Below are 25,257 nucleotides of genomic sequence, written 5' to 3'. Positions count from 1 at the left end.
CAAGAACTGCTTTATTTTAGTGGAAATGTCTCACAGGCATACCTATGCACACAAACTTAACTGTTTAAGAGCACACACATCAACACACACGTTCACACACAGATACACAGCATACACACAGTGTCCTCTCTTCCAAATGAAGGCCATTCTGTCTGGATGAGCCATCCTTTATTGTTAGGCATGGCAAATATGAATTAAATGAATATGTCCCTCAACCACCACTTTTACTTGTGTTTAAATGTACAGTTAAAACATTTTTAAAGTTTAGCTTAATGATTTTTTTACTGTAGAAAATCTTTTGAAGGTATTTGTAATATTGATTAATTTAAAATAATAGGAGAATTTCTAGGTAAAAGGCTAGGAGGACTTCCTTTTAAAGAATCAGATATCAAGTATGGGCTCAACCACAGCTGTCTTTTAAATATACAAGAGCTCTGGCACTTTTGTTTGTGAAATGTATTTATTTTATATTATGGAAGCAGAGTATTTTTATTAAAAAAATTAAATGAAACCAGATATTTAAATGATGCACTGAACTATTCTTACAAGGCATGGGCAAGATATTCTTATTTTTCAGGTGTTGAGTTCATTCAGTTTTAAGGTTAATAAATATTTTTTTCCAAAGGTGCTTATCTTGGACGAATCCTTGTAAGATCACTTTCATACAATTTATAAAACTCCATGGTGGATGCATTCTGGTTTATCTGAACTAAGAATCACTCCTATTTTAGTAATCATGATCACCATTTATAAATAATCCTATAGTGTTCCTTCACTTTTCACAATAATTATAGACATTAATTATGTCATGGTTTCTTCAGTTTTAGGAGAAAATTGCACTTTTTTAATAGCATATGGATGACGGTATAAACTTTTTACATATTTCAAAAATTCCCTTTCAAAGAAAAACAATAATATTTGAACATGGGCACTGTGTTTGATAGTTAATTAACATTAACCTGTAATGATCCTATACTTTCTCCACTTACACTAACTTAGGCAAATAAGACTGTTCTATTCCTAAGTATGAATTTTCACAGGAGGAGAAATCTGGCAGATAGAGATCCTCACCATCATCTGAACACTCGAACTGGACTTCCTTTTCTGAATTGACCAGTCAAAGAGAAAGGAAAAGAAAAAAAATATGACCGGTTGAATTTTTAAAGTATCAAAGCATGGAGCACAGAATAATTTTGTCTTTAAAGGTGAACTATAAGTTGACTGGAAGAAAAAAGTTCTGGAAATGTTTCTTTCTATATAAGGATAGTAGTGAAAATAAATGTCTCAATAGAAACTGTGAGCTCTGCATCACCAAACAATACAGAAAAACACAGGGGAATAAAACATTTGGAAAATTTAAAAATCACATTTCCACCAATGTTACATTGGGAAAGAAGCAGACATCAACAGTCATTACTGAACATTAAGTTGAATAAACTAAGCAGAAGGAAGAGAATATTACAGGTTGAGGAAAGGAATTAATCAAAGGTAAATGCCAACCTAACGGGAATCACAATTGCATGGTCACCATAGCTCTGGAAATTCCCAAATCACACACAGACAGGTGCTGAAGAAATGACTGGGTGTGAACATAAGAAGTGACAGATGATTTTCTAAGTTATATATTCAAAATGAACTGACCACTTGACTTTGGGTCAAGTTCAAATGTTAGAAAGTTAATTAATTCCCAAGAACGTTGAAGTGTTCATGAGGAATGTAGGTGTCTGCCATTGGAAGAGAAAGAAAAGGATTAAAGAAATAAAACATCGAGGTAATACTCTGGAAAGATAACAAACATAATGCATGTATAAGGTTATATTCAATCAAAGGTAAATTCCTATGAAACAAAACAGGATCAGTAGAAAATAAGCTGTATTATTTTGTTTAGAAATCCAAGAAAGTCAAAATATTCTGCCGTTATCTTTCTTGGAAAATTTTTCTAATATTTGTTCAGGATATTCATGTTAAGTCTGTCTCAATACCTTATGATAGAAGAACAGGAACAATTAAGACCTTTATAAAAACTGCCCAAGCAGAGGAATATAGTCATTTGAATTTTGATTTCCTAGACTCAATGATTTGATTTTTTTCCCCCCCATGGGCTATAAATTTCAGCAGCCTTCAAGAACATAGCATAACTATTTGGAAAAGCATTTGGTTTTCAGGGATTTTCAGGCCACCATGACAGTTTGAGGATGTAGTAAAACAGAGAGGATTTAGACGTTCAGTTTCTATGGTAACTCCATATAAAGTCTTATTTTGTCATGATTATTTAATATATAATAAGTAGAAAAAATGCAGCTTTTCTTGGTATAAATATTAGTCATTCCTGTATATTAAATTATTTTATATTTCAACCTGCATCCTTTATCAGGAACTATAAAAAATATAAGCTGCAATGACTAAGAACTTATATTTAACATTTAAAAATAATCCAGCATCTGAAAGTCAGAAATGAGTTTAGGAGCACCTGTTTAACTTACCTTTACTCCATCTGGTTTCTTCAACAAACTCTTGGCTGCTGCAAAACGAGAGTAAAATCAGTTTAGTGAGTTATCCATAGAAACCGACAGCCAGGCAACAAAACAGGTTATTGTTTCCTTCTACCACTTTTACTGATTTATGGCCAACATATGCCAAGTTATCAAGGTCACATTGATGAGCGCGAGCTTACAGGACATTGAAATACAGTATCACTTTTCTTGGTCTTGCCACATCAAATTTAGAACTAAATTCTTATTTAGTTCATTGAATATAATTGGACACTTTGCCACTTATATTATTGGACTTTATTTCAGTGTTGGCTGTGAAAAGGATACTGGAACTTTAACTGGACTATGCTTCTGTAATCCAGAAAGTTTATTTCAAGTCTTTAGACATCAGCTCACAGATTGTATTACATGTTCATTCACACCAAAAGTATCAGTTCTGCCACTTAAGTCCCTCTTCCTAGAGGTTTAAAACTCATTTGTGACAACTTGCTATGGCTAAATAACATTCTTTTTAATAAATATATATTTGAAATCAGATAATTTCATTTTTACAAAAATATTAATAACTATACTTAAAATGAAATGGTATATTATTGACCTAGAGCAAATTTTTTAAATGCTGAGCATATGACCTTTAAAAAAAGGTATTATATATTTTCTTGCACTTCAAAATCAGAATACAAAGGTCATAAACAAAAACCTTTTACACTGAAAAATTAAAAATCATAAAATTTGAGGAGAGATATAAAACAAAATTAAATCTTCAACTAAATCAGAGAACTCCTAAAGTACATGGTCTTACATGAAACTTTACTTTTTTGGAGGGAGCTTTTAGCATTCCTTCTGTTACCAAACTCCTTGAGTATATTAAAAAGTGAAAAATATACTTATGAATGGGTACATACACAGCGAACAGATTATGTAACTGTCAACGACAATTAGTAGATCAAGTGTAGAACATCCACAAACATGTAGGACAAAGTACACACTTATGCTTCCATTTAATGTTAATTATATATATATAGTTATTTAAGTGCATCAGAATAGAATTTGGTATCTGAAATAGAAATACCTAGCTATAATAGAACTGCATGAACATGTAATTTCCTGACATCTGTTTGATTTGGGCCATTATTTTGATATCACTTTGATAAAATTTTAAATTTATTTAAAAGATACAAAAATGTTAATTTTATTTAGTCTTTAGCAACAAAGCTATTAATTTATTATTAATAAGACTGTAAGAAATAGTAGCCTTAGCTATAATACTATGTACTTGGAGCTAAAAAGCAATATTAAGTAAATCCTGTGGCAGTTAATAGGTTAGAAAGCAAACTCAGAATAATTGGAATTGCAATAGCAAGCGAAGAGAAGACAATGATTCAGGGTAAGCAGGGATTTGGCCTGGGAGATGCAGAAATGTCCCTTTTGCTTACTATTCACCTTACCTCACAAGAAATACATTCCACATAACGGGAGAAAAGAAAAAATAAAAACAACTTTATAACCATATAGTCATGGACAAGTTACTTTAAAGAGCATGTCTGGCAATGAAACAGAATGAATACTCAAAACTAAAATGCAATATCAACTATAAGATGTAACTGCGTCTAATGTTATATCAGTTGGTTTTGAAATGACGGGTAAAAAAAAGTTTGCTTTTCATGCTAAGACATTCAGAAACAATATCAAATCCACATATTAGTCGTGAGTTTTTAGTTTACACGATGATGAAAAGGAAAATGTGAGGTAAAAAGCTTCTATACATGGGTACATATATTAATAAAGGCCCAATTTATGCGTGAGACTTTAACAAAATGTACAATCTTAATTCTGGAGAATTTTTCAAGTTAGCTTGTCATTAACAATACATACCATATAAATCATCCTACTTTTTAGTGATTCACTAATGATTGGGCCACAGTGAATATTAATTTATTTGAATATAGCATATATTAGTTAATATTTAATGAGATATTGAACTCACCCATATAAATGTCAACTATATTAATCAACTGTTCATAAAACAGGTAACTTGACAAAGGCAGTAACAAGATTTTACTACACCAAACAAATTGGACAAAATACATACAATTGACTAACACAGTCCCTCAGTTTGTAGCATTACTCATTGCATTATTATCATCGTTGCTGTTTAACAGGTCAGTGGAAGCCTTTGGAAAGCCTGCTATGAACTCACATTATATACAATGGGAGACAAAAGGTGACCGTTTAATAAAATGGTAAACAGTAACTAGAAATTGGTTGAGAAGTTTGGAAAACATGATAATGATATGGATCATCACCTGACATCACTACAATACTCAGAAGTGAAGTATGTAGCAGGAATAAATTACTGAAGACACAGCTGGATAATTTGATGCTGCAAATCACTCTTATATAAACAGTAAGCAAAGTAAAATGGTAGTATTTTTGGTGTAATCATCTGACAATTGTTCCAAGTTTAAACAGCCAAACAGTAAGTTTTACCAATGCAACAGTCTTGCTGCTTAAGTCCCTCTCCATACATAAGACTGATGAGCTTTTACCAAAATTTTGTTTTTGGAAACCTGATCCTTTGAGGTAACCCATCAAAAAAAGGAGTTCCAAAACTCAGTTTCTGGAAAGGGTATATACTTTATGTTGACTTTGGCGAGTCACTCCTACAATAAAGAAACAGTTTAGCTTTTTTCAGCCCATTATGTAAACAAACTTATTTTTACCAATAAATCACTTCAAGGAACGTTTATTACTGTGGGGTAGGTTCTCTGTAAATTCTTGAGTTTAGATACCTTTGAAAGTTGTAATCATTCTTATAGCAGGCCAAGATACTACAGAACTGTACTTTCAAAAGGACTTAGGCCTAAGAGAATTGGGTTCCTCAATAATGGCCTTCTAAAAATCTTGCTTACTGGGATTCCCTGAGAGAATGAGACAAAAAAAAAGAAACTATTCATAGTTATTACTTTATGAGATATCAATTAATTCTACATTCAAAATGCTGAGCTTCAAGCTGGGGGGAGGACGTGTGCACCCCAGCAGGGGTGACAGAGGGGTTTCGAGTCCTGCTCCAGTGCTGACTAGAGGTGGAGCTGCCTGGGTGCTCTCATGGAGTGTAGTCACGGGCCTAACGCCTCTGTGAGACAGCACCCAGGTAAAAGCCTCATGGCAGCCACAGGTGTGGAAGGAATCCATGGCACACATTTGCCACCCCCGAACGACAGTGTTTTTCTAATTATTAAAGAATTTAAAATTAAATTCCAAAAAAAGATACCAGAGAAGAGAGGAGGGGATCAAGAGCAGAATTCTTAACACGTGTACCTGAAAAATTCCTCGTAGCCAGCATAGTTGTCAAGATGGCACCCTGTCAGAGTGACAAGAATACAAAATTAATGCTGCCTTTGCAAATCACTGACCTAACAAAGAAGCAGTTTTTGACAATAAATCTTCTCCTAGCCTTACTTTCAGTCGGGGCATTTTTGTTTGTTTTTGGTTTTGGTTTCCTGAGAGTAGCAGGCCTATGTGTCTCATAAAGCTGGGACCACCCTTGTGGGTGCGGCCAGATTCCAATTACTAACCTGCACAGCTGTTTTCCACTGAAGGGAGGGACCACGGCACGCATGGCCAATGATCCTAGCTCTTCATCGTAGCTTTAATTCCAGTGTAGATTCCATTTCCCAAAGACCCAGAAGAAGAGTACTGAGGCTTACACATTTAAAAGCCTCTGCTCATAGCTCTGTTCTTCACACAGAATCTCCCTCCTCACAAAAATGGAAAATTTCTTACCTTCAGTTTTCTTCTGGCATTGAATTTCTTCAAGCAGTCAACAGTCTCCTGTCTGTGCATCATGGAAGCAACAGTAGAACGTTGCTGGAAGAGGAGAAAAATAAACTTAATTGAGGATACTTAAAAGATATTCATTCCTTCACTTCATCAAATTTTTATTAATGGTGCCTGCATCCATCTGACAAACTTATAAGCATTCAACTGCAAGAGTTTCCTAATAATGAAAGACTGATTTTGCCAAGACTATTTGTAAGACAAATTTTAAAGGAGAATGTATTTTTCATTTGATCTTCTGAGATCTTTGGAGAACTGTCACTTACACAGATCCATGGGTGTTTCAGTGCCTCCGAGGCTGTGATACGCTTGGCAGGGTTGATAGTAAGCATTTTATTGATGAGGTCTTTGGCTTCAGGAGTCACTGTGTCCCACTCCGGTGATGGAAACTTTAAAAATATGTTTATAAAGGGTTTAAAAAATGGATACACTCAGTGGAACAGAGAAGAGCCAAATATACTAATAATTTCCTTAAGTAGTGAATTTCTTGTATAAGTTAAATTGTACCTACATATAGACAAACTGATGTAGATATATATATCCCCACTCTATGTATATATCTATATATTAAGATATTGAGTGTAATTGATAAGGGACAAATATGTACACTAAATTGCCATAACCAGTGATACATTCTTAAATTTGGAAAAATAAACTCAATCTTCTAGTCCTCTCAAAGCATATCTGCTTTGATATGAAAATTCAATTTTATGCAGCCTTTCTCGTAATTATTTATGCAATTTTTCAAAAGTCAGTAAAGCTGAGACATTGTCACATTGTCATGCTATGCCAAGGTTCAAAATAATGTGTTACACACTTCCACAACTCATCAAGAGTAATAGCAGAGATAATAAAACAGCTTCAATTCCTGTTCCAAAACTGACCTATAAATTGTCATTATTTGGAGTGCAGCAGTGAGAAGAAATTTGAGACTACAAATTTGAGCCTCAGCAGGATTTCATTTTAACACTTCAAAAATGATAAATTTCACCAAAAGAAAGTTCATGAAATTTACTCTCATAACTTCTATTAGTAATCTGTTTGTATAGTAATAATATGCTAAAGAGATTTATTCTAAATTTCTGTGTATAAATTTTTGTTGAAAATTATGTAACCTCACTTTCACTTAATAAGCATATTTAGTAGAAGTAATATTCTTGATGGGTTAAGAAAAATGTATATTGCATTAGTTTCTAAATAAACAAAATATCAGGTTCTTTTCTCAATTCATGAATTTTTATAGACAATCTTGAGAAAAAAGGCATTGTCACTGTGCCTTAATGGACTTAAGTTAGTTCACTTTTAGTAGTCATAAAATGGGCAGTTTGTGATCCATTGGCAAAACGAAACATAAGAAAAATGATATTGACTCTTTAATACTTGCAAATTTTTGCCAGTTTAACAACTGTCATTTTAATTCCAGAAGTTTATTTTGGGCAGTTGTAAAAAATTGCTAATCAGGAACTACTGAAGAAACACTCAACCCTGCTTCTTTATGATGTGCAGATCTTCTGATAGAAAATGAGGCGCTGGGTTCAACCTAGATAAAGGTGGGCCCTTTTCTTATTTTTCTAACTTTCACAAAGTCATTCCTTCACATTCACCAAGCAGTGCATTGCAGAGCTGTGTCTTCCCAAGGAGGTGCCTAGTTCTAGTCTGTAAAGATGGTGAATGTGCTAGCTTGGCCAGGTAAATTACAATTTGGTTTAATTATCATTAGTCTGGCTAAAATGGAATGCTTCAAAATTAAAGATTTTAAATACCTGTGATACACACATCCATCAGAATATTACGTTTAGTCAGAAATGCATTGGGGAGTTCATGAGACCTGATACAATATAATACAGACTTCTCATAACTTTTCTCACAGCCACATTGAGCTTTTAACTTGTACACAGAAGGTGGACCCAATATTGCCTACCACTTAGTTAGCCCACTTAATAACATAGGAAGAGCATGTCCAGACCTTGCATTCTAACTTCCAGAGGACTGTGTGAGGTAAAACCAGAGGAGGTGGTAAATCATATTTACAGACATATTTATCAAAGGAGAGAAAATTATACCAAAGAGCACAAAGTTAAGCCCTAAAGACAGAGTACATATGGTCTTACTCTTCAGATACAGAACTTAATTCATATGCCTACTTTCAAATATCCTAATTGTAAATGAAATGTATTGGAATTGTGATTTTCAAATATTTTTCAATTGTGAAACCCATTCTTCAAATGAAAGTTCTCAGAGAAGTCACTTGGGTAAACAAAACAAAAACAGTCAAAACTGACATAATGGAACAATGTTCTATTTGATACATGGATCACTGCAAAGTATTGTTGGTATATAATTATGTGATAAGCATTTGAAAATATAATTCAGCTAAACAGGTAGTAACCATTTCTAAAGCAAAAATCTTTTAATTTTTATATGTTTTAAAATGCACTAAGATCCAAATGCTTTGACAAGCAAGGTCCTTCCTTAGAACTACAAACTGCTTTCCTTTCAATCTTAGGAGATATTGAGCTAAAAGGAAATAGAAACTGGATATAGATGCTGCATTTCTTATTCTTTATCTCCCTTCCCCTAAGAGAGAGGAAAATAATAAGGGACATTACTGAAAATTATGCTTAAAATAGCAATGAAAAAAATCTGGTTCTTGGTCAATAAACAAAAAACCCTCGTCTAAAGCTGGATGAACAGTTATTACATACATCATAAGCTCCAGCCTTGATCTGCTGATAGAGTCTGTGCTGGTCTTCATCCCAGAAGGGTGGATATCCAACCAGTAGAATGTAGAGAATGACCCCTGGAGGGAATGAGCATATTAACATAACGTTAAGTCACAGTCAACAATAAGTTAAATGTGGCAGATCCACAATGATATTCAGCCACACCCATTCAAAGAGGGGAAACTGGATTGTTGGTAAACTTCAGAGAGACATGTTCTGATCTACTCTGAAGTGTTCTGTGGAGGGTGAATGCTGTTCCCCCTATGCTCAAGAGCTCTGATAATGTGTCAGGTCCAATGCATGCACAAAAGAATTCTAAAGAGGCACAGCAGGACAGCACTGAAGATGAAGCTCACCTGCCATCGTGGCTGACACATTTGGCCTCGCTGAACCCTGCCTATATAGGACCTCCCTGTGCTTTTATCTATTTAGATACCATGTGATTTTAGTCACTTTGTAGGTTGACATTTAAAAACATAACATGTTATTTATTTCCTTAGTCATTTTGCTGCTAATTAGGACATTTTGTAGAGCAATTGTGCCCTGGTTATAGATTCACGCTCTAAATAGTCAGGGTCCCTGGGAGTGTGGATAACATATAAAGAGAAGAAAATCCTTTTCTCTTTAATGACCTTAGTCTTCAAAAATAGAGTTTTTCAGTAAAACAACTAAACCAGTGTTACTACAGGAGAGTATATGTTACAAAGAGGGAAAATTAAGAGGAAAGTGAAACTGTACATAAAATTCAAAGAATTAAATACTCAGCTTTAATACAATTTGAGATCTTTTTCATAAATATCAATATGTAATTATTCACAAATTAATTTAATCAATACATGATTTAACTTTTAAATTAAAAAAAATTCTTGCATTTGCTTGTTTTTAACTTGCCTTGAAATCATATCTGGGGTCTAAATTTCTCCCAGGACTGTCCTTTTTATCATCATATGTCCCTTCCTCTACTTTTGAAATACTTTATTACCCTGCTTAAGGTCTTCACTTTCTTTTCTAGCTCCTTGTCTTGGAGGAAGATCTGCCATTACTCTGACGTCTCCTGCTTTCGGTTCTCTTGCTGAGTCCCCTTAACTGGGGAGGCGGTAAGACAGGTGATACATTGCCTGCAGTGCCTGAGTCTTCTTTTTCCCTTTGCCAAAGCTGGTCTCTTCGCTTTCTTACCTTTATTCTGTTAGTGACACCTAGCCCTGCTCCTGTTCATCAGATTTGACATCTGTATACGATAAACACTGTTGCAGCTAAAATGGCTTTAAACAAGGGTTTATTCACCCTAGACTTTTCTAACCTGCTTCAGGAAGACTCAGTTCAAAAGCCAATCACTACTGGAATAAAGCATTTTAAGCAACATTCTTAAATAAAAACCCAACAAGGCTTTAAAATCAAGATTGAAAGTTACTTCACCACTGAAGTTACTGAAGTTACTTCAGTGGAGTTTAAAAAAAAAAAAAAGGACAATGCAGAAAATCACAATATATTGGTACCTCCCCTTCACAACATCAAAATATTTTTTCCATCACTACATTACAGACTTAATGTGCATTCATTTAAATTTATTTTCATATTTTTACTATCTGACGTAACAGAGGCATCTAATGACAATGATAACAATGATGATGATGAGTGTCTGTGTTTGTGTTCCCAGGATGCAAGAAGAAAAGAGGATGCACCTAAGTAGTTTTAACCCTCTGCTATGGTTTAGGGGGTGAAGAAGAAAATCAGCTTTGTAACTGGAAGAGTCTATAGCATTTTTTTTCCTTTGTGAAAAATTATGGAGTAATTTTTATTCAGTAACATAGCTTAATAACACAGGCTGCATTAAAAAAAATTTTTTTAAACATCTTTATTGGAGTACAATTGCTTTACAATGTTGTGTTAGTTGCTGCTGTATAACAAAATGAACTGGCTATATGTACATAGATATCCCCATATTCCCTCCCTCTTGCATCTCCCTCCTTCCCACCCTCCCTGTCCCACCCCTCCAGGTGGTCACAAAGCACCGAGCTGATCTCCCCGTGCAATGCAGCTGCTTCCCACTAGCTATCTATTTTACATTTGGTAGTGTATATATGTCCATGCTACTCTCTCACTTCGTCCCAGCTTACCCTTCCCTTTCCCCGTGTCCTCAAGTCCATTCTCTTATAGTAATTTTTAATTAGACATTTTTCTAGTAAACATCTGGAGTTAGACTGTTATAAAATTATAAAGCAGACTCACAACTGTGACATTTAGCGTTCTGGACCTAGGCCTGGCCTGCTTCTGATGTTTTGTTCTTGTGCATTACATCTACTGGTAGACACTTGGTATGGTACTTCTCTGGGAAGGAAAGTCTCACAGACAGTTCATTCCCCAAGAATCAGCAGCCACTGTGTAGATAAATGCTCGTAATTTAATTGCTTGATTGAGGGATTTCTAAGAAAAATGTACTTTTAATAAAATAATAGCAGACTTCCGGGTAAGATGGCGGAAGAGTAAGACGCGGAGATCACCTTCCTCCCCACGGATACACCAGAAATACAGCTACACGTGGAACAACTCCTACAGAACACCTGCTGAATGCTGGCAGAAGACCCCAGACCTCCCAAAAGGCAAGAAACTCCCCACATACCTGGGTAGGGCAAAGCGGAGAGATCCCCGCACAGAGGATCGGTGCCGAGCGGCACTCACCAGCCCGAGAGGCTTGTCTGCTCGCCCGCCGGGCGGGCGGCGCTGGAAGCTGAGGCTCAGGCTTCGGTCAGAGCGCAGGGAGAGGACTGGGGCTGGCAGCGAGAACTCAGCCTGAAGGGGGCTGATGTGCCACAGCTAGCCGGGAGGGAGTCCGGGAAAACTCTGGAGCTGCTGAAGAGGCAAGAGACTTCTTCTTCCCTCTTGGTTTCCTGGTGCGCGAGGAGAGGGGATTAAGAGCGCTGCTTAAAGGGGCTCCACAGACGGGCGCGAGTCGCGACTGAAAGCGCGGAGCCCAGTGACGGGCGTGGGACGCTGGGGCTGCTGCTGCCGCCGCCAAGAAGCCTGTGTGCGAGTGCAGGTCACTGTCCACACCGCCCTTCCGGGAGCCTGTGCAGCCCGCCACTGCCGGGGTCCCGGGATCCAGGGGCGGATTCCCTGGGAGAACGCACGGCGCACCTCGGGCTGGTGCAACGTCACGCCGACCTCTGCCGCTGCAGGCTCGCCCCGCACTCCGGGCCCCTCCCTCCCGCCCGGCCTGAGTGAGCCAGAGTCCCCGAAGAGGCTGCTCCTTTAACCCTGTCCTGTCTGAGCGAAGAACAGACGCCCTCCGGCGACCTACACGCAGAGGCGGGGCCAAATCCAAAGCTGAGACCCAGGAGCTGTGAGAACAAAGAAGAGAAAGGGAAACCTCTCCCAGCAGCCTCAGAAGCAGCGGATTAAAGCTCCACAATCAACTTGATGTACCCTGCATCTGTGGAATACATGAATAGACAACAAATCATCCCAAATTGAGGAGCCAGGAGTCAGTGCTGTGCCTCTGAGGTGGGAGAGCCAACTTCAGGACACTGGTCCACAAGAGACCTCCCAACTCCACATAATATCAAACGGCGAAAATCTTCCAGAAATCTCCATCTCAACACCAGCACCCAGCTTCACTCAACGACCAGCAAGCTACAGTGCAGGACACCCTATGCCAAACAACTAGCAAGACAGGAACACAACGCCACCCATTAGCAGAGAGCTGGCCTAAAATCATAAAAAGTCCGCAGACACCCCAAAACACACCACCAGACGTGGACCTGCCCACCAGAAAGACAAGATCCAGCCTCATCCACCAGAACACAGGCACTAGTCCCCTCCACCAGGAAGCCTACAAAACCCACTAAACCAACCTTAGCCACTGGGGACAGACACAAAACACAACGGGAACTACGAACCTGCAGCCTGCGAAAAGGAGACCCCAAACACAGTAACATAAGCAAAATGAGAAGGCAGAAAAACACACAGCAGGTGAAGGAGCAAGATAAAAACCCACCAGACCTAACAAATGAAGAGGTAATAGGCAGTCTACCTGAAAAAGAATTCAGAATAATGATGGTAAAGATGATCCAAGATTCTATTTCCAAGATCCATAATCTTGGAAATAGAATAGACAAAATGCAAGAAACAGTTAACAAGGACCTAGAAGAAATAAAGATGAATCAAGCATCGATTAAAAACACAATAAATGAAATAAAAAATACTCTAGATGGGATCAATAGCAGAATAACTGAGGCAGAAGAACGGATAAGTGAGGTGGAAGATAAAATAGTGGAAATAACTGCTGCAGAGCAAAATAAAGAAAAAAGAATGAAAAGAACAGAGGACAGTCTCAGAGACCTCTGGGACAACATTAAATGCACCAACATTCGAATTATAGGGGTTCCAGAAGAAGAAGAGAAAAAGAAAGGGACTGAGAAAATATTTGAAGAGATTATAGTTGAAAACTTCCCTAATATGGGAAAGGAAATAGTTAATCAAGTCCAGGAGGCACAGAGAGTCCCTTACAGAATAAATCCAAGAAGAAATACGCCAAGACACATATTAATCAAACTGTCAAAAATTAAACACAAAGAAATCATAATAAAAGCAGCAAGGCAAAAACAACAAATAACACACAAAGGAATCCCCATCAAGATAACAGCTGATCTTTCAGCAGAAACTCTACAAGCCAGAAGGGAGTGGCAGGACATAATTAAAGTGATGAAGGAGAAAAACCTGCAACCAAGATTACTCTACCCAGCAAGGATCTCATTCAGATTTGATGGAGAAATTAAAACGTTTACAGACAAGCAAAAGCTGAGAGAGTTCAGCACCACCAAACCAGCTTTACAACAAATGCTAAAGGAACTTCTCTAGGCAAGAAACACAACAGAAGGAAAAGACCTACAATAATGAACCCAAAACAATTAAGAAAATGGGAATAGGAACATACATATCGATAATTACCTTAAATGTAAATGGACTAAATGCTCCCACCAAAAGACACAGATTGGCTGAATGGATACAAAAACAAGACCCATATATATGCTGTCTACAAGAGACCCACTTCTGACCTAGAGACACATACAGACTGAAAGTAAGGGGATGGAAAAAGATATTCCATGCAAATGGAAACCAAAAGAAAGCTGGAGTAGCAATTCTCATATCAGACAAAATAGACTTTAAAATAAAGACTACTAGAAGAGACAAAGAAGGACACTACATAATGATCAAGGGATCGATCCAAGAAGAAGATATAACAATTGTAAATACTTATGCACCAAACATAGGAGCACCTCAATACATAAGGCAAATACTAACAGCCATAAAAGGAGAAATCGACAGTAACACAATCATAGTAGGGGCCTTTAACACCCCACTTTCACCAATGGAAAGATCATCCAAAATGAAAATAAATAAGGAAACACAAGCTTTAAATGATACATTAAACAAGATGGACTTAATTGATATTTATAGGACATTCCATCCAAAAACAACAGAATACACATTTTTCCCAAGTGCTCATGGAACATTCTCCAGGATAGACCATATCTTGGGTCACAAATCAAGCCTTGGTAAATTTAAGAAAATTGAAATTGTATCAAGTATCTTTTCCGACCACAATGCTATGAGACTAGATATCAATTACAGGAAAAGATCTGTAAAAAATACAAACACATGGAGGCTAAACAATACACTACTTAATAATGAAGTGATCACTGAAGAAATCAAAGAGGAAATTAAAAAATACCTAGAAACAAATGACAATGGAGACACGATGACCCAAAACCTATGGGATGCAGCAAAAGCAGTTCTAAGAGGGAAGTTTATAGCAATACAATCCCACCTTAAGAAACAGGAAACATCTCGAATAAACAACCTAACCTTGCACCTAAAGCAATTAGAGAAAGAAGAACAAAAACATCCCAAAGTTAGCAGAAGAAAAGAAATCATAAAAATCAGATCAGAAATAAATGAAAAAGAAATGAAGGAGGGGCTTCCCTGGTGGCGCAGTGGTTGAGAGTCTGCCTGCCAATGCAGGGGACATGGGTTTGAGCCCTGGTCTGGGAGGATCCCACATGCCGCGGAGCAACTAGCCCCGTGAGCCACAAATACTGAGCCTGGCGTCTGGAGCCTGTGCTCCGCAACGAGAGGCTGCGATAGTGACAGGCCTGCGCACCGCGATGAGGAGTGGCCCCCACTTGCCGCAACTAGAGAAAGCCCTCACACAGAAACGAAGAGCCAACACAGCCATGAATAAGTAAATAGATAAATAAATTATAAAAAAAAAAAAAGAAATGAAGGAAACGATAGCAAAGATCAATAAAACTAAAAGCTGGTTCTTTGAGAAGATAAACAAAATTGATAAACCATTAGCCAGACTCATCAAGAAAAAAAGGGAGAAGACTCAAATCAATAGAATTAGAAATGAAAAAGGAGAAGTAACAACTAACACTGCAGAAATACAAAAGATCATGAGAGATTACTATAAGCAACTCTATGCCAATAAAATGGACAACCTGGAAGAAATGGACAAATTCTTAGAAATGCACAACCTGCCAAGACTGAATCACGAAGAAATAGAAAATATGAATAGACCAATCACAAGCACTGAAATTGAAACTGTGATAAAAAATCTTCCAACAAACAAAAGCCCAGGACCAGATGGCTTCACAGGCGAATTCTATCAAGCATTTAGAGAAGAGCTAACACCTATACTTCTCAAACTCTTCCAAAATATAGCAGAGGGAGGAACACTCCCAAACTCATTCTACGAGGCCACCATCACCTTGATACCAAAACCAGGCAAGGATGTCACAAAGAAAGAAAACTACAGGCCAATATCACTGATGAACACAGATGCAAAAATCCTCAACAAAATACTAGCAAACAGAATCCAACAGCACATTAAAAGGATCATACACCATGATCAAGTGGGGTTTATTCCAGGAATGCAAGGATTCTTCAATATACGCAAATCAATCAACGTGATACACCATATTAACAAACTGAAGGAGAAAAACCATATGATCATCTCAATAGATGCAGAGAAAGCTTTTGACAAAATTCAACACCCATTTATGATAAAAACCCTGTAGAAAGTAGGCACAGAGGGAACTTTCCTCAACATAATAAAGGCCATATATGACACACCCACAGCCAGCATCGTCCTCAATGGTGAAAAACTGAAACCATTTGCACTAAGATCAGGAACAAGACAAGGTTGCCCACTCTCACCACTCTTATTCAACATAGTTTTGGAAGTTTTAGCCACAGCAATCAGAGAAGAAAAGGATATAAAAGGAATCCAAATCGGAAAAGAAGAAGTAAAGCTGTCACTGTTTGCAGATGACATGATACTATACATAGAGAATCCTAAAGATGCTACCAGAAAACTACTAGAGCTAATCAATGAATTTGGTAAAGTTGCAGGATACAAAATTAATGCACAGAAATCTCTGGCATTCCTATATACTAATGATAAAGAATCTGAAAGTGAAATCAAGGAAACACTCCCATTTACGATTGCAACAAAAAGAATAAAATATCTAGGAATAAACCTACCTAAGGAGACAAAAGACCTGTATGCAGAAAATTATAAGACACTGATGAAAGAAATTAAAGATGATACAAATAGATGGAGAGATGTACCATGTTCTTGGATTGGAAGAATCAATATTGTGAAAATGACTCTACTACCCAAAGCAATCTACAGATTCAATGCAATCCCTATCAAACTACCACTGGCATTTTTCACAGAACTAGAACAAAAAATTTCACAATTTGTATGGAAACACAAAAGACCCCGAATAGCCAAAGCAATCTTGAGAACCAAAAATGGAGCTGGAGGAATCAGGCTCCCTGACTTCAGACTATACTACAAAGCTACAGTAATCAAGACAGTATGGTACTGGCACAAAAACAGAAAGATAGATCAATGGAACAGGATAGAAAGCCCAGAGATAAACCCACGGACATATGGTCACCTTATCTTTGATAAAGGAGGCAGGAATGTACAGTGGAGAAAGGACAGTCTCTTCAATAAGTGGTGCTGGGAAAACTGGATACGGACATGTAAAAGTATGAGATTAGATCACTCCCTAACACCATACACAAAAATAAGCTCAAAATGGATTAAAGACCTAAATGTAAGGCCAGACACTATCAAACTCTTAGAGGAAAACATAGGCAGAACACTCTATGACATAAATCATAGCAAGAAACTTTTTGACTCACCTCCTAGAGAAATGGAAATAAAGACAAAAATAAACACATGGGACCTAATGAAACTTCAAAGCTTTTGCACAGCAAAGGAAACCATAAACAAGACGAAAAGACAACCCTCAGAATGGGAGAAAATATTTGCAAATGAAGCAACTGACAAAGGATTAATCTCCAAAATTTATAAGCAGCTCATGCAGCTCAATTACAAAAAAACAAACAACCCAATCCAAAAATGGGCAGAAGACCTAAATAGACATTTCTCCACAGAAGATATACAGACTGCCAACAAACACATGAAAGGATGCTCAACATCTTTACTCATTAGAGAAATGCAAATCAAAACTACAATGAGATATCATCTCACACCAGTCAGAATGGCCATCATCAAAAAATCTAGAAACAATAAATGCTGGAGAGGGTGTGGAAAAAAGGGAACACTCTTGCACTGCTGGTGGGAATGTGAATTGGTACAGCCACTATGGAGAACAGTATGGAGGTTCCTTAAAAAACTACAAATAGAACTACCATATGACCCAGCAATCCCACTACTGGGCATATACCCTGAGAAAACCATAATTCAAAAAGAGACATGTACCAAAATGTTCATAGCAGCCCTATTTACAATAGCCCGGAGATGGAAACAACCTAAGTGTCCATCATCGGATGAATGGGTAAAGAAGATGTGGCACATATATACAATGGAATATTACTCAGCCATAAAAAGAAATGAAATTGAGCTATTTGTAATGAGGTGGATGGAGCTAGAGTCTGTCATACAGAGTGAAGTAAGTCAGAAAGAGAAAGACAAATACTGTATGCTGACACATATATATGGAATTTAAGAAAAAAATGTCATGAAGAACATAGGGGTAAGACAGGAATAAAGACACAGACCTACTAGAGAATGGACTTGAGGATATGGGGAGGGGGAAGGGTAAGCTGTGACAAAGTGAAAGAGCGGCATGGACATATATACACTACCAAACGTAAGGTAGATAGCTAGTGGGAAGCAGCCGCATAGCACAGGGAGATCAGCTCGGTGCTTTGTGACCACCTGGAGGGGTGGGATAAGGAGGGTGGGAGGGAGACGCAAAAGGGAGGGGATATGGGAACATATGTACATGTATAACTGATTAAATTTGTAAAAAATAAAAAAATCTAAGAAAAAAATATAAAATAAAATAATAAAAAAATAAAAATAAATAAAATAAATAAATTTAAAAAAAGATGTCAATACTATTCACAGTAATCTACAGAAAAAAATAATAGCATAAATATAGTTGATTTAAAAATACTTTCAGGCTGGAAGATTTAAAGAAAAGAGCTACATAGACATTATTGAGCAGACTGATGTGAAATTGTCAATGGCTATTTAAACAAACACTGTTTTTTAAGCTTACTTTGCCTTGCTCATTAGACTAGATTCCAAGGCATTTCTGGGTTATGTGTTTTTTTGTGGCTCTATTTTCTGAAAGTACAGAACAACGATGAGAGTTGTGGCATATTAATAAGGATAATATTAGTAAATTTTATTGTAGATAACACTTGCTGAGCACTTACCTGTGCTTTACTGCATTACCTCATTTAATCTCTATACAATACTACGAGGTAGATGTTATTGCTCCCATTTCACAGATGAGGAAACAGAAGCCAAGAGTTTAAGTGACTAATTGTTTGAGCCACAAGCAGCCTTGACAAAGTCATGTCTTAAACATTCCCTGCAGCCACCTTTTCTTTATTTATGAACTTTAACAAGAATGGTCATTTTAAGTTTTAAATTGTTTGTGTTATCTAATTGAGAGGCCTTGACTTTCACTAGGAAGGTTTCAATTTGGTTCTGCCTTAAATATTCCCTGCAGCCACATTTTCCTTTAGCTGTGCATTTTAACTTGATTATTTTAAAGTTTTTGTTGTCTATTTGAGAGTTCTTGCCTCACTAATAAAAATCCGATTTACATTTTCCTCATAATCCTAATATTTTACCTTTTTCTCCTAGGTCAGAGAAAAAAAGATGGCACTAAGACATCTATAACTAAAGCAGTAGTATCTTTAAAAGCCAATCAAAGGGTCTTCATTTTCTTTGCAAGAACACTTCAGGGGGTGATATGACCTCCAAATGTCAGATGTCTCTCCTGATGTTAGCCCTTCATGATCACTGCCTAGATATTTCATTAGGGGTTACAAAATAATAATGATATTCTAATTCTATTACACCTTCCTTAGCCTAAGAATAACTTACTTCATCAGCTGTTTGGTTACCCTGAGACATAGTTCATAGAGGAAAGATAGGGTAACTAATTTTTTCCTTCTTTATTAATCAGTTTTCAAAATAATGCATTGGTTCCCCAGCATCCTCCAAAGGCTAGGATTTCTGATGCATTTAGACCATTATTATGAATACATGGACTTACACTTATTTGATGCTTCAATCCCTTAGTGTTTTTTTCTTATTTATCCTCTAGTTATCCCATCTTTAACCAGTAGAAGACTCTTCAGTTTGGCTCCTGAGTCCTGTTAATACAAACTCTGTGGCCTTTCATAGTTTCCGTTCTTTCTGGTTATCACCAGATGCTCCTGGATAATCTTGTACTTTTCCTAATCCAGACTTGGAATCAGCCACTTCTATAGGAATCCTGATTTCTTATAGTGACAAATGGTATACAGAGACCAAGGTTGGGTACCCTGAGGAGGGCTCTGTGGGAACTACAGGCTTCTTCAACAAATAAATTGAGAAAGGAGGAAAGAGGAGTGAGAAGAAGGGGAGGGAGAGAGGAGCAGAACTTACAAATTAAAAGAGACTTAAGAGACCAAACTGATAGCAAAATTATGAGACAAGAGGGCAAATAGCAAAATTACTAGATCTTTGATAATTTTAAGCAATTATTACATGACATTTAAAATATTTCTATTATTGAACTTGACTTAAATAATCTTGGGGTGGAGGAATTAGCAGGGTGGTGGAGATGAACAAAGATTAGCCATCAGTTCATTATGCTACTATTCTCTCTACTTTGTACAGAGAATTTTCCCTAACATTTTCCATGAAAAGTTTAAAAAACGATTTTGACACGGTCTGCTTCATATAACATTAAAAAAAATGGAAACTACCACTAGTTTTCATTATCTTATGTACATATTTGTGCTTGGGAGATGCTAGATATGTTTGATGAATGAGAGTTGAGAAGCACTGATTACTGATTAGGTAAAAAGACTACATTATCAAGAACATTCAAAACTGATTTTAAATAAAAGCTAGAGTTAGAAAAATGATTACACCTATAATCACATTAATGATTAAAACATTCTAAAGGCTGTTCTTATGAAAAAAGAGGTGAAGAAGCAATGCTGAGAAACTCTTGAGAAGTCAGTGGGAAGTTAATGGAGCAACCTAAGAAGGCATCCACTTCATCTTCTCAGAAAGCAAAGGGCATAGCATGAGCTTGCATGCAAAATGCAGGTGGAGTTTGGAAATTAACTAGTGAGGGATGAGTATGGCTCCTTTTTATCCTTTATGCAATAAATAAATAAATAAATAAATAAATAAATCACAATTCATATAGGGAAAGTGTTCAACTAACACTCTGAGACCCACAGAGCCAATGATGGGTAGAACAAAGACCTAAAAGATCAAGGCCAGCAACTTAGAAAATTATTTTTCTGATGATGAAAGCTATTTACACCATGTAGTAGGGGTGGTAAACTGACAGGCTTTCTGGAACCAGGCTGAGGTGAGTGCAGGTGCCTGCTGGGCATGAGGTAGGCAGGAACCAGGGGAGAGCATGTGTCCGTTTGTCTGACAGGTACAGCGGCCATATAAGAACAAAAGCACCTTGTTATTAGCTCTTTCAATTACTTTAGAGAAGCCAGAAACTGATAGTTTCCAGAAAAATCTTCTGATAATAAATTATAAAGATAAATGTTAACACCTTACAAAATAAAAGGTCTAACTGTCTGGCCAAGATATCTGTAGACCACCTGTTTGCAACCTCTGCTCTATAATGTAAGAATTCTAAGATTTGCTGCCCTAAAGGAATTTGCAACTAGCTGAGTTATGCTGCCTAATGTTGGTGTGCACCAAAATCACCTGGCAAACTTGTGAAAATGCAAATTCTTGAACTTCATCACAGAGAATCTTATTCAATGGTTCGTGGGTGGGTTCCAGAAAAGTTGTATTTTTGATAAGCACTCAGGTAGGTCACTTTGAAGCACGTGATCTGTGATCCACAGTTTGAAAAACATCAAGTCAGGGAAACCATAAATACTATATTTAGAGAAATGTCTGAAAGTGTGTAAGTTCAGAATAAGAGGATATTGGTAGAGACTGTGACTGGGAGTAAAGCTCCATGGGTTAAAGATTGATGAAGATGTGGGTCATAAGGGATGAAGGCAGATTGCCTTCTAAATGTGAGGTACACCAGGAATGGTCCACTGTAAGTGCTGCAGAACTGGTTGGTAAGAGCAACAAACTGTCCAGTAGGCTTGTGATTTCAAAACAGTAAATACTTTCTCAAAAAGCTCTTGATGCTGACCTATTTCAGCTGAAATATGAAAAGGCTAAGGCTCAGAAATCAAACAATTGCTGGACCTAAATTGGCCAAGAAAGAAAAATATTCCATAATATTTCAAAGATTTGTCAAAAGTTACTGTACATTCTGTGACAGCCACTATATTATCACTCATAATTGTTCTGATACATAATTCAGGTAGAGAAGTAGCAAGATAAGGGGTGTGTGTGTGTGTGTGCACCTGTGTGCCCGCTATGTTTATAGACTCACATTTATTATTTTTTAAAGCCAAGATGTAGAAGGAAGTTCGGTTAAAAACCAGTGATTCAGTGACATCTATAAACATTTGCTCATCCCATTAGGGAATTATGAAACTAGCTATATATGCAAGAAAACTATCAAAATCAATTTACTGTGGTTAATGGCAGAACACAAGGCTATGTTCTTGCTTCACTAATGTCTATCATTTACTTTCCAGTATTGGACTAGTAGCTTTCAAAGCCCAGGTACAGGTCAGATTATATTCCGTGTGAGATCACAAAAGCAAGGTAATGGCGGTGAGTATTGGAAATTCCCTGTGTACAGACTACTGCATGTATCTAATAAAAATAATGCACAGACTTCTTTGAGCCATTATACCAGTGCTTCACTCTGTTCTGTGTCTACTGCCCAAAGACAGCCTTAGTGAGTGCTCATAGTTTAATTCACATAGAAGATTACCTGCCATTTTGCTAAATGGTTTATTCTGCATTTCTTTTGTTATCTGGGTTATGTAATTTCTTACCACACTACCCAATGTCTAGCCTTGCAAGGAAGTAGTTAGTCAATTGGCAAGAGCTAGTGCTGATAGATGGTTGAAAAAGAGCTGCTCTCAAGATATGCCATTACCTAAAAGCAGTAAAATGATGCGTACGTTACTTTGGTGGTTATTATGGGGATGGGGATGAGGAAAGGTGCACCATCTTACAAGTAAAGTGAATTTAATTTAACTATCAAGACATATAATAAAATGGTAAAACAATATTCTAAACCCAGAGCAGAGATTCAGAAATGTAACAAAAAGCAGAAGAATCCATTATGATGTTCCTGACAGTGGGGGGTTATTTGCCCCAAATATGTAATATTAGAATATCTAAAACATTGCTGTGGTTAGCTGCATGATCCCAAGGCATTCTAGGCATGCAATTAAAAGATGCTACTATCTCTAAAGAAAATGCGAGCTGGTGGCAAATATATGCTTTAAATGGGGCATGGCTTGTCACAAAGGGATATGGCTGCCTGTAAAAAAAAAAAAAAAAAAAAAAAGTAAAAAGAAGAGGTAAGAAATCAAAAAATACCTAGAAACAAATGAGAATGACCCAAAACCTATGGGATGCAGCAAAAGCAGTTCTAAGAGGGAAGTTTATAGCAATATAATCCTACCTCAAGAAACAAGAAACACCTCAAATAAACAACCCAAACTTGCACCTAAAGTAATTAGGAAAAGAACAAAAAAACCCCAAAGTTAGCAGAAGGAAAGAAATGATAAAGATCAGATCAGAAATAAAGGAGAAAGAAATGAAGGAAACAATAGCAATGATCAACAAAACTAAAAGCTCCTTCTTTGAGAAGATAAACAAAATTGATAAACCATTAACCAGACTCATTAAGAAAAAAAAGGGAGAAGACTCAAATTGATAGAATTAGAAGTGAAAAAGGAGAAGTAACAACTGACACTGCAGAAATACAAAAGATCATGAGAGATTACTATAAGCAACTATAGGTCAATTAAGTGGACAACCTGGAAGAAATGTACAATTTCTTAGAAAAGCACAAATATCCAAGAATGAACCAGGAAGAAAGAGAAAATATAAACAGACCAATCACAAGCACTGAAATTGAGACTGTGATTAAAAATCTTCCAACAAAGAAAAGCACAGAGCCAGATGGCTTCACAGATGAACTCTATCAAACATTCAGAGAAGAGGTAACACCTATCCTTCTCAAACTCTTCCAAAATATAGCAGGAGAAGGAACACTCCCCAACTCATTCTACAAGGCCACCATCACCCTGATACCAAAACCAGACAAAGATGTCACAAAGAAAGAAAACTACAGGCCAATATCACTGATGAACATAGATGCAAAAATCCTCAACAAAATACTATCAAACAGAATCCAACAGCACATTAAAAGGATCATACACCATGATCAAGCTGGGTTTATTCCAGGCATGCAAGGATTCTTCAATATACGCAAATCTATCAATGTGATACACCATATTAACAAATTGAAGGATAAAGACCATATGATAATCTCAATAGATGCAGAAAAAGCTTTTGACAAAATTTAACACCCAATTATGATAAAAACTCTCCAGAAAGTAGGCATAGAGGGAACTTTCCTCAACATAATAAAGGTCATATATGACAAACCCACAGCCAACATCTTTCTCAAAGGCAAAAAACTGAAACCATTTCCTCTAAAATCAGGAAGAAGACGAGAATGCCCACTCTCACCACTATTATTCAACATAGTTTTGGAAGTTTTAGCCACAGCAATCAGAGAAGAAAAAGAAATAAAAGGAATCCAAATCAGAATAGAAGAAGAAAAGCTGTCACTGCTTGCAGATGACATGATATTATACATAGAGAATCCTACAGATGCCACCAGAAAACTACTAGAGCTAATCAATGAATTTGGTAAAGTAGCAGAATACAAAATTAATGCACAGAAATCTCTTGCATTCCTATACACTAATGATGAAAAATCTGAAAGAGAAATTAAGGAAAGACTCCCATTTATCACTGCAACAAAAAGAATAAAATACCTAGGAATAAACCTACGTAAGGAGAAAAAAGACCTGTATGCAGAAAACTATAAGACACTGATGGGAGAAATTAAAGATGATACAAACAGATGGAGAGATATACCATGTTGTTCTTGCATTGGAAGAATCAACATTGTGAAAATGACTATACTACCCAAAGCAATCTACAGATTCAATGCAATCCATATCAAAGTACCAATGGCATTTTTCACAGAGATAGAATGAAAAATTTCACAATTTGTATGGAAACACAAAAGACACTGAACAGCCAAAGCAATCTTGAGAAAGAAAAACGGAGCTGAAGGAATCAGGCTCCCTGACTTCACACTATACTACAAAGCTACAGTAATCAAGACAGTATGGTACTGTCAGAAAAACAGAAATACAGATCAATGGAACAGGATAGAAATCCCAGAGATAAACCCATGCACATATGGTTACCGTATCTTTGATAAAGGAGGCAAGAATATACAATGAAGAGGACAGCCTCTTCAATAAGTGATGCTGGGAAAACTGGACAGCTACATGTAAAAGAATGAAATTAGAACACTTCCTAACACCATACACAAAAATAAACTCAAAATGGATAAAAGACCTAAATGTAAGGCCAGACACTATAAAACTCTTAGAGGAAAACATAGGCAGAACACTGTATGACATAAATCACAGCAAGATCCTTTTTG

The 25,257-nt window shown here is 36.8% G+C and overlaps 1 protein-coding gene across 8 annotated transcripts in view; it reads right to left on the bottom strand.

Annotated features, from left to right (window-relative positions):
• The window catches only part of CAMK2D (calcium/calmodulin dependent protein kinase II delta), a gene marked incomplete at its 3' end in the record, with an annotated part of 288,766 nt that overhangs the window by 41,110 nt on the left and 222,399 nt on the right, over positions 1-25,257 (bottom strand). For 5 of the 8 annotated variants that reach the window (XM_082611548.1, XM_082611541.1, XM_082611543.1 and 2 more), the window contains exons 9-13: positions 9,038-9,132; positions 6,599-6,721; positions 6,279-6,362; positions 5,814-5,856; positions 2,484-2,521 (exon numbers count right to left, since the gene is read on the bottom strand). In XM_082611548.1, the coding sequence (XP_082467674.1) occupies positions 2,484-2,521; positions 5,814-5,856; positions 6,279-6,362; positions 6,599-6,721; positions 9,038-9,132 (383 nt within the window). Of the gene's footprint in view, positions 1-1,071; positions 1,105-2,483; positions 2,522-5,813; positions 5,857-6,278; positions 6,363-6,598; positions 6,722-9,037; positions 9,133-25,257 lie in introns of all 8 variants that reach the window. The other 3 variants (XM_082611542.1, XM_082611547.1, XM_082611545.1) reach the window with 2 other exon arrangements.

The sequence above is a fragment of the Mesoplodon mirus genome (assembly GCF_964341445.2).
Source record: "Mesoplodon mirus genome assembly, chromosome: 2".
In the NCBI taxonomy this organism is placed as follows: Eukaryota; Metazoa; Chordata; class Mammalia; order Artiodactyla; family Ziphiidae; genus Mesoplodon; species Mesoplodon mirus.
The sequence above is the reverse complement of the archived record's forward strand: the minus strand, read 5'-3'. Positions and strand labels throughout refer to the sequence as shown.